The 10,672-nt window shown below is 38.3% G+C and overlaps 1 protein-coding gene across 1 annotated transcript; it reads left to right on the top strand.

Annotated features, from left to right (window-relative positions):
• The first annotated feature begins 5,316 nt into the window (after positions 1-5,316).
• Positions 5,317-6,027, top strand: LOC106798558 (uncharacterized protein K02A2.6-like). The gene has a single exon (XM_014775154.1). The coding sequence runs from the start codon at positions 5,317-5,319 to the stop codon at positions 6,025-6,027; it is 711 nt and encodes a 236-aa protein (XP_014630640.1).
• The last annotated feature ends 4,645 nt before the right edge of the window (positions 6,028-10,672 follow it).

The raw sequence follows: 10,672 nt of genomic DNA, 5'->3' as shown, positions 1-10,672 counted from the left end.
TTTGCTGTGCACTTTAATTATCGCTTTTACTTTTGGTTAAGTTTCTATTTCTTTTCTTTACTTTCTTAACTTTGTAGTAAAAGCCTAATTGAATCTAGTAACATTAAGAAGGATAAGTTTTTTTTTTAATTAGTAATGGTTCACTAATAATTAATTCAACCCCCCTTCTTAATTATTCCGAGGCCACTTGATCCAACACTATACTTCTTGTATCTGCCTGGAAATTTTTTGGTTGTTTTGCAGGTGGGGTTGAGTAAGTCTTAGGTTGCTCCGTTCACACATGACACCTACACTTTTTGCACACACTTTGATATATTGGGCCCTATACCCGGGTCTGTGTTAGCCATAGGGAGTGGAGGTCGATTTGTGGTCACGCAGGGTCCCTGACTCGCTTGATAATAGTGAAATCTCATCTAGAGTTTTCCTCTTTTGGTGATGCATTGTCACTAATAGTCCCTTTTGCCCCAGTGTATTACCTAAGAGGATGATATCTCTAGAGGCTGATAAGGTTACATGAAAATACCCTTAGGAGTTGTCACTAGATAGTGGACTTTTTGATCCTTTCCATTAGGTTCCTGAATTAAGGATACAGAGCAAACTCACCATGTCTGGTTTTCTTGATTGCATCATGCATCTCTTCATGGCATCATAAAGGGCATATCATTCCTGCATGATCATTTATCATATTCATGCATTGTATTTGCATAAGTCATTGCATTGTCAAACAATTCATTTAGCATGTTTTTGTTCAGCCAATTGCATACATTCTGTTATCATCGTTTGCATGTTATGCATAATCCTGTTGTATAGTTGTTGTCGCAACCTACCCTTCGGCAGGAGGGCGACGCAAGGGCTCACGGGTGCGTCTCCAAGAAAGGAAAATGCACAAAGTTGCCACCAACGTTTATTAGAGGAAAACATTAGAAAAACCGGAAAGGTGTGGTTTACGAACTTTAAGTGTGAAAGGTTCGGGAATTGTTTTTACGCACGGGGAAGGTATTAGCACCCCACGCGTCCGTCACAAGGGATGACAACCTTTAATCAAATGTGCAATATCATGTCTTCAATTTGTGTTATTTTCCCTTTTTTTATGTTTTTATGTCTTTTTATGCCTTTTGTACTTTTTATCATTTTGTGGTCGACAATGGTGTTTCCCTCGCTCCTACGTATCCTTAATTGCGATGAGGAAATCATACCTACGTAGTTCTTTTAGAACTAAAGGTTGGTTAAGTTGTTTTTATCTTTTTTTGCAATATATATTTTAATCGAACAAAAGTTGTTTAAGGCGTTGGACCATTAAACGATCTTTTGATTTTTGGAAAGGAGAGAAACGTTAAGGCGTTGGACCATTAACGATCTCTTGTTTTTGAAAGGAGAGAAACGTTAAGGCGTTGGAACATTAACAATCTCTTGTTTTTGAAAGGAGAGAAACGTTAAGGCATTGGACCATTAACAATCTCTTGGGGTGGTCGACAAAAGCGGGACGTTTGCTCCTACATATCCTCAATTGCGATGAGGAAATCAGACCTACGTAGTTCTTGCAAAAATGGTAAAGTTATGTCTTGATTTTATGCTTTTGAATGGTCCATGTTAACTGATAAAAGCAAAGAAGAACCGTTAAGAATTAGACCAGTTTCCACTGTTGAATGATCCTAAAAACACATGCATCTACATGATCATGGCAAAAGCATGGTAGAATGAAGTTCTGATAGCACAGTGAACACACAAAACATCATAAATAGATAAAAAGATATTTACATCAATTACCTACAAGGAAGATCCAACAGAGGATTTAGCTTTCCATAATTGGGAAGCTTCATTTACAACAAAGAGAAGAGAAAGATGAACGATTGCAAAAATACAAGTAGTGGGGATGTCTCCTCCACCTCTAGGACCTCACAATCACTCACAAACTCATCTCAAGCTCTCAGGACGACTTCCTCTTCAAGCTCTGGTCTCTGTAGATCTTCACACAACAAAATCTCTCAAACTCTCTAGAACTTGGACCTTTCTCTCTCTAGAATCTAACACATGCAGAAGCTCCTTGAGAAAATGGCCAAACTCTTTCTCTAAATTTGATTTCAGGCTTAAATAGGTGGCTTTGTTCGTGCTCCTGCGCTTAGCGCAACTTTGATCAAGCATCGTCTGCAGATTCCTCTTGTTGGACTAAACTCGGCCAGGACCGCATTAAGACAAACATACAACAACTAGGTTACCGTACCCCAATTCCTCATGAAAATATGACAAACTAGCCCTGTCCTATCAATTTCTAAGAATCAGACCAATTTCCACTGTTGAATGATCCTAAAAACACATGCATCTACGTGATCATGGTAAAAGCATGGTAGAATGAAGTTCTGATAGCACAGTGAACACACAAAACATCATTAAATAGATGAAAAGATATTTGCATCAATTACCTACAAGGAAGATCCAACAGAGGATTTAGCTTTCCATAACTAGGAAGCTTCCTTTACAACGAAGAGAAGAGAAAGATGAAAGATTGCAGTAATACAAGTAGTGGGGATGCTCCTCCACCTCTAGGACCTCACAATCACTCACAAACTCATCTCAAGCTCTCAGGATGGCTTCCTCTTCAAGCTCTGGTCTCTGCAGATCTTCACACAACAAAATCTCTCAAACTCTCTAGAACTTGGACCTTTCTCTCTCTAGAATCTAACACATGCAGAAGCTCCTTGATAAAATGGCCAAACTCCTTCTCTAAATCTGAGTTCAGGCTTAAATAGGTGGCTTTGTTTGTGCTCATGCGCTTAGCGTAACTTTGATCCGCTCAGCGCACATTATTGAATATCAGCTTAGCGCGTGCTTTTCTCGCTCAGTGGATGGACTGAAGCGGTGCGCTTAGCGGGATGACCCCTCACTTAGCGAACATGCACAACTCATCCTTCTTCCAGATTCTTCCTCGTGCTTAGTCGAGGAATGTTGCGCTCAGCGGATGTCTCGCTAAGCCAACAGATTGGCTTAGCGAGCGTGTGAAAATCAGCACTTCACAACTTGCCTAATTAACCTGAAATTGAGAGTAAATGATTATTAAACACACAAAACAAAATTACTAAGTATTTATTACCTATCTTTAACTAAAAGAACTTATAACACTACAAAATAACCATAAATTGGAGGAGTTTGATACAATTTACACAAGTTTTATACACAAAAGTTAGTCGTATTCACCGACTAGCAAGCAAGAGATAGCATTATCAGCTTACCATGGTATTGCAATTCCCTTTGGAAAAAGAACCTAATTATGTGACAAACTGCCTAGTTTATGATGAAGAGCTTGATGACCCAAAAGGCAGCTCTGCCGGTCAAGTAGTTCTTGAAGAATTAGAAAAAACTAGACCAACAGAACAACCCAAAGCAGAATTGAATACTCTTCCAACGCATTTAAAGTATGTATTTTTGGAAGATAATGAGACTAAGCCCGTTATAATTAGCAGAACCTTGCATAAGGAATAAGAAGATCAATTGGTGCAAATTCTAAAACTTTGTAAAGAAGCTATTGGTTTGCACATCTCTGATTTAAAAGGAATCAGTCCATCATATTGTATGCACAAGATCAATTTGGAAGCTGATTACAAGTCCATGAGATAACCTCAGAGAAGATTGAAACCTATAATGAAAGAAGAAGTAAGAAAAGAAGTGCTCAAGTTACTAGAGGCAGGGCTCATTTATCCAATTTCGGACAACTCATGGGTTAGTCCTATTCAATTTGTTCCGAAAAAGGGAGGTATGACAGTGGTAAAAAATGATAGAGATGAGCTAATTCCTACAAGAACAGTCACCGGATGGAGAATGTGTATTGATTATAGGAAGCTCAATGAAGCCACAAGGAAATACCATTACCCGCTTCCCTTCATAGATCAAATGCTTGAGAGACTTGCAGGGCAATCTTTCTACTATTTCTTGGATGGATACTCAGGCTAAAATCAGATTGCAGTAGATCCTCAGGACCAAGAAAAGACAGCTTTCACATTCCCCTTCGGTGTATTTGCTTATCACCGCATGCCATTCGGTTTATGTAATGCCCAAGCTACTTTCCAGAGATGTATGATGGCAATTTTTGCTGACATGGTAGAGAAATGTATTGAAGTCTTTATGGATGATTTTTCGGTCTTTGGTGCATCTTTTGGAAATTGCATAGTAAATTTAGAGAAAGTGTTATAGTGCTGTGAAGAATCTAATTTGGTGCTTAACTGAGAAAAATGTCACTTTATGGTTCAAGAAGGTATTATGCTGGGACACAAGATCTCTAAAAGAGGAATTGAGGTGGATAAAGCAAAATTAGATGTTATTGATAAACTTCCACCCTCAGTTAATGTGAAAGGCATACAAAGTTTTTTAGGTCATGCTGAATTCTATCGGTGATTCATTAAAGACTTCTCCAAAATTGCTAAACCCTTAAGCAATCTACTGAATAAGGATGTTGTGTTTGTGTTTAATGAAGAATGTTTATAAGCCTTTAACACTCTGAAAGCTAAGTTGGTTTCTGCTCCTGTGATTACAACACCAGATTGGGGACAAGAGTTTGAATTGATGTGTGATGCAAGTGGTTATGCAATAGGTGCTGTGCTGGGGCAGCGGAAGGGTAGAATGTTTCATACCATCTATTATGCTAGCAAAGTTTTGAATGATGCTCAGATTAACTATGCCACCACTTAGAAAGAATTGTTGGCAATTGTTTTTGCACTTGAGAAATTTCGATCTTATTTGGTAGGATCAAAAATAGTGATTTACACTAATCATGCATCAATTAAATATCTGTTACGCAAAGTTGATTCCAAGCCACATTTGATCAGATGGATACTGTTGCTTCAAGAGTTTGATTTAGTCATCAAGGACAAGAAATGTTCTGAAAATGTGGTAGCAGACCACCTATCCAGATTGGTGAATGAAGATGTCACTTCAAAGGAGGCTGAAATAAAAGATAAATTTTCGGATGAATCTTTATTTTTGATTGCAGGAAGACCTTGGTTTGCTGATATGGACAATTTCAAGGTAGCAGGTGTCATTCCTAAAGACCTCAATTGGAAGTAGAGAAAGAAATTCTTCCATGATGCCCGACATTATGTTTGGGATGATCCACACTTGTTCAAAGTAGGTGCAGATAATCTTCTTCGAAGATGTGTGACAAGTGAGGAGGCCAAGGGCATATTGTGGCATTGTCACAATTCCCCATGTGGCAGGCATTATGGCAGAGACAAAACAGCAGCTAAGGTCTTACAGTTAGGATTTTTCTGGCCAACACTTTTTAAAGACTCCCATCACCATGTCTTAAAATGTGACCAATGTCAAAGAATGAGGGGAATTTCCCGAAGGAATGAGATGCCTCTGCAAAACATTATGGAAGTTGAAGTTTTTGATTGCTGGGGTATTGATTTCATGGGTCCATTTCCTTCATCTGCAGGAAATGAATACATATTGGTAGTTGTTGATTATTTGTCTAAATGGGTGGAAGCTATGGCCACTTCAAGAAATAATGCTAAGACTATGGTGAAGTTTATCAAGAAGAATATTTTTGCTCGATTTGGGGTGCCTCGAATCTTAATCAGTGATGGTGGTTCACACTTCTGTAACACTCAACTTCAAAAGGTGCTGAGTCAATATCATGTGAATCATAGAGTGGCATCTCCCTACCATCCTCAAAATAATGGGCAAGTCGAAGTATCTAACAGAGAATTAAAGGAAATACTAGAGAAAACAGTGGCATCAACCATAAAAGATTGGTCAGCCAAATTGGAAGATGCACTGTGGGCTTATAGAACGACATACAAAACTCCAATTGGTTTGTCTCCTTCTCAACTGGTGTATGGAAAATCATGTCACTTACTAGTTGAAATGGAACACAAGGCATATTGGGCTCTGAAATTTCTGAACATTGATGAGAAGGCATCAAGGGAGCACAAAAAGCTCCAATTGTTGGAGCTAGAAGAAATGCGATTGACAGCTTATGAATCTTCAAGACTTTACAAAGAAAAAGTCAAGACCTATCATGAAAAAAACTGTTGAAGAAAGACTTCAAACCGGGACAACAGGTACTACTTTTTAATTCAAGATTCAAATTATTTCCCGGTAAGCTGAAATCCAAATGGTTTGGACCCTTTATTATAAAAAAAAGTTCGATCTTATGGTGCAATAGAGCTATACGACCCACAATCTCAGAATCCTGACAGAACATGGGTAGTAAATGGCCAGAGGTTGAAACTGTACCATGGTGAAGAATTCACAAGAGCACATAGCACTGTGCATTTGATCACCCATTGATGTAAACGTGTCAAACTAATGACGTTAAAGAAGCACTTCCTGGGAGGCAACCCAGTTTTAATTTCTGTTATCTTTGCATTTTATGCAGTATATCATGTGGAACTTGCTTCATAATCATTACATTGGGGTATATCAGCTTGTTTTTAAATGATAGATATAAGAGTTTCAATTTCTTAAGAAAGGGACTGAAAAATAACTTAGAATTTTTCTTCTTCTGAAACACAGTCCTTTTGCTAAGCGCATCTTTGGTCATGCGCTAAGCCGAGAGTCTCTGGCGCTTAGCGCTTAACCCTTGCATCTCAGGCTGATTTGGTCCACTAAGCTGGCCAAGGGTGAGCTAAGCCCATTTCAATTTGATCTGAATTAGGCTAAGCGATAGACTGCTCGCTAAGCTTATTACATTCATTGGCTAAGCGCGATGCGTCGCGGCTAAGCTCATTTCCTTGCGGCCAGAATTGGGTTTCATTGAGCTAAGCAAAACTCATGCCATCTAAGCCCAATTCCTTACGGCCAGAGCAGCGCTAAGCGATCCATCAACCGCTAAGCACCTATTCCTCTGTAATGAAGATGCACTATTTCAGCTAAGCCAGCTGAGAGCCAGGCTTAGCGAGAGTTGCAGGTATTTTGTTCTGCAGAACTTACTAAGTGGCCCTATCTCCGCGCTAAGCCATGTTGGATCAAGTGGCCTCAGAATAATTAAGAAGGGGGGTTGAATTAATTATGAACTTTTCTTGACTAATTAAAATTTATCCTTCTTAATATTACTAGATTCAATTAGGATTTACTACTAAGTTATGAGAAAGTAAAGAAAAAAAACAATAACTTAGAAAAAAGTAAAGCGGAAATAAAAAGTACACAGTGGAAAGATAAAAAGTGTAGGTAAGAAGAAGACAAACACAAGATTTATACTGGTTCGGCCACAACCCGTGCCTACGTCCAGTCCCCAAGCAACCACCGTTTCTTGAGATTTCCAATAACCTTGTAAAATACTTTACAAGAAAAGATCCACAAGGGATGTACACTCCCTTGTTCTCTTTGAACAACCAAGTGGATGTACCTTCTACTTAAACTGATCCACAAGAGATGTACCCTCTCTTGTTCTCAGTATAACAACCCAAGTAGATGTACCCTCTACTTGTACCACAAAGGATGTACCCTCCAATGTGTTAAGACAAAGAATTCTTAGGCGGTTAGTCCCTTGAATCTTTGTAAGGGGAAACAAAAGATATCTCAGGCGGTTAGTCCTTTGAAATCTTTTGTTTAAAGGGAAGAGGAAGAATTAAAAGAATTCTCAGGCGGTTAGTCCTTTGAAATCTTTTGTTTAAAGGGAAGAGGAAGAATTAAAAGAATTCTCAGGCGGTTAGTCCTTTGAATCTTTTGGCAAGAGGGAGAAGGGATGAAATACTTTTGTTTTATGTAGAATTTCCACTCGCAAAAAAACAAAGTTTTGAAAACAAAGTTTAGAAAGCTTTTTGGAAAAGAAAAAGCAAAGGGCAACGGTTAGAGAAAGATTGTGAAAAAGGATTGTTTGGAAGGATATCATATATCTTATGAACATGTGCCAAAGTCATGCTTTTATAGACTCTTCATGTTTGGTCAAAGAAACCATTGGAAGAGTTATGACTTTTGAGAAAACCATGTTAAGAGTTATAACTCTTAACATTTTCTTTAAAACTATTTACTGGTAATCGATTACCACAAAGGTGTAATCGATTACACAATGCATTTTATGAAAAGTTGTGACTCTTCACAATTGGATTTGAATTTCAACGTTCAGATTCACTTCTAATCGATTACTAATATAGTGTAATCGATTACACTATTTGAAAATCATTTTGGAACGTTATAAATCATTTGAAGACATTTTGAAAACCAAACTGGTCACTGGTAATTGATTACTGATAACTGGTAATCGATTACCAAAGAGTGATCACTCTGGTAACTTAAAAAATTTGAGAAAATTCTTTTGTAAAACAAAACTGTGCTATTTGGTTTTTGAAAAATTCTTTTAATACTTATCCTATATGAAGTCTTGACTTGTTGCTTCTTGATTTCTTCTCTTGAATCTTGAATCTTGGATTAGATTCTTGATGCTTGATCTTGAAGTCTTGAATCAATCACTTGGGCTTTTGGCATCATCAAATTTTCTTGGTTCATCATCATGAAGCTTGCTTCTACAAGCCAATCCCTTCTCTGTGTTTTTATTTTTATAAAAAAATTTGAATTTCAAAGTTAGGCTAAGCGCACAGTGCCGCTAAGCGAGAATCTTCGAGAAACCAAACGTCTCTCTTTGAGAAAGAAAAATGGCTTATGTGAATGCAATAGCAGTTACACTCACATTTGCTAGAAATTGCTGAACTGCCTGCATCTTTCCTCTCGCACTCATTTTCCTGCATTTTCCCTCTCTTCTGCATCAAAGCATCAACGATACAAGTAAGTTCTTTACTCCATTTATTCTCTTATTTTGTTGAACCTTAGGATAGAGAACCATAGATTTTAACTTTCAATCTTTAAGGTTTTCATGATATTAGATTAGGTAAAAATTAAGGCTTTATATATGATTGTGCTGTGTAGTTATTTTCAATTGTCTTGGATGTTTGATAATTCCTTTTAGAGGCTCAAAAAGAAAAGAAAACGAACTGCGTTTTCTGCGTTTTTTCTAGAAAATGCGATGAATTCGCTATGCTAGCATACCACACTAAGCGAGTTCATCAATATCTTCATTGAAGATATGCGTTTCCAAACAAACTCGCTAAGCGTGCCTACCACGCTAAGCGAGTTCATCTTTTGAGGATAAACACTCATCCTCCTATTGAGGTACTTGTGGCCAAGCGAGGCTGAATCGCTAAGCCCAGGTAACTTAGAAAATTTTGAGTTGGAAGCCGCGCGCTAAGCTGAGTCTACCTTAGCTTAGCGTATTTGGTCACGGTAATCATTGGGCTAAGTGAGCTTTGGCTCCAACTAAGTCGATATGTTATGTTTCTGAGGGGGCGCTAAGCGAGCTGTATCCTGCTAAGCGCCCATCGTTAATTTCAGCCTTTATTTCTATTTTTAAACTTGAATAAACTTGGTCTAAGGAATTTTTGAGTTCTTTTTAGTTACAGATGGCATCAAGAAAAAGGGCTAGAACAGACGACATCCCGTCATCATCCACTCCAGCTCCTTCGTCAGTGACCATAGGACAGGATGTCCAAAGCTCACAAACTTTAGTCCCTATGCTACAAAGCTTATTCCGAGGACAGTTTCTTATCATGCACAGCCTGCAAGAGTTGGCTCACAACACGCCAATCATACCTATGGAGCATTTTCTGGAGCAAGTAGCCTGGCCTGAAGCTCAACTTCCATTGGTGAGACCCAACGAGGCTGCTCCTCCTTAGCCCACACCTGCACGAGTTGTGTGACATCCTAGAAATTTCTATCCGGAATTTTGTAAACGATGCATTTTGAGTAATTATATATATAAGTATTATTCAGTGTGTATATATATATATATACTCCTGGTAGAAGTAGGTATATTGGGGGAAAGATACGTGGGTTAGACTAATTAACGAAGAGAAATCCATAACTGGATAGTTATAGATTAATTCTCAATTAATTAGTCTAAAAATTATCGTTTTGCGTGCAACTTAAAATTTAACAAAACCAACCTCTGAACCACGCTCGGGGTTTCATTCTGAGCATTTTGATATATATATTGCTTACTTTCGAAAACTGGCCCCGACGGGTGCAGAGAAATGCGAGGGACTGGAACCAGAGAAACGGCACGCAAATCGAGGCAGAATTTTAGCATTTCAAAAGGTCAGATTTTTCTCTTCTTGTGGCTAAGTATGAGTCACATCAAGAGAAAAGCGGACCCCTTTTTGCTCCACTCAAAAGGAGACATGTGGCATAGCTTTTAGGAAAAAGGAAAGAGAAAATCCTTTTAAAATAAAAGCCATGTTCTCTCTCTCTTCACTCAACAGAAAAATTCAGAAGCTCTTCTCCTCACTCGCACGTTGCTTTTCTCTTCTTCTTCCTCTCCATTGAAGCCTCCATTAAAGCTCCAAACTTTGCTCACCATTTCTACTCCAAATTGCAAAAGGAAGCCATTTTCGGAGTCGTGAAGCGCACCTCTACGTTGTGGGACTTCGAATTTCAGGTTTGGGTAGACTTCTTTCTCACATGATTTTCGTGGGTATTGGGTTTTGGGAGATATGATGGGTAGTTTTACTAGGTTTATGCTTTATGGTAGTTATTTTTGAAGAAATTTGTTGAAAACATGCTAACCTTGTCATGTTTGGTGTGAGTCAAGCTTACCCATTCAGTTTTAGGGTTTTATGATGATGTTTTGTGATGTTTGTGTGTTGAAATTTCTGATAGAAAACTGATAGAGATGAAGGGTAGAGTTAAC

This window comes from Glycine max, chromosome 4, assembly GCF_000004515.6.
Source record: "Glycine max cultivar Williams 82 chromosome 4, Glycine_max_v4.0, whole genome shotgun sequence".
NCBI lineage: Eukaryota > Viridiplantae > Streptophyta > Magnoliopsida > Fabales > Fabaceae > Glycine > Glycine max.
This window is presented reverse-complemented; position numbering and strand designations above follow the sequence as displayed.

What these genes read in the sequence shown, in the direction of transcription:
- LOC106798558 (XM_014775154.1), top strand. Translation starts at nt 5,317, where the DNA reads ATGAGGGGAATTTCCCGAAGGAATGAGATGCCTCTGCAAAACATTATG.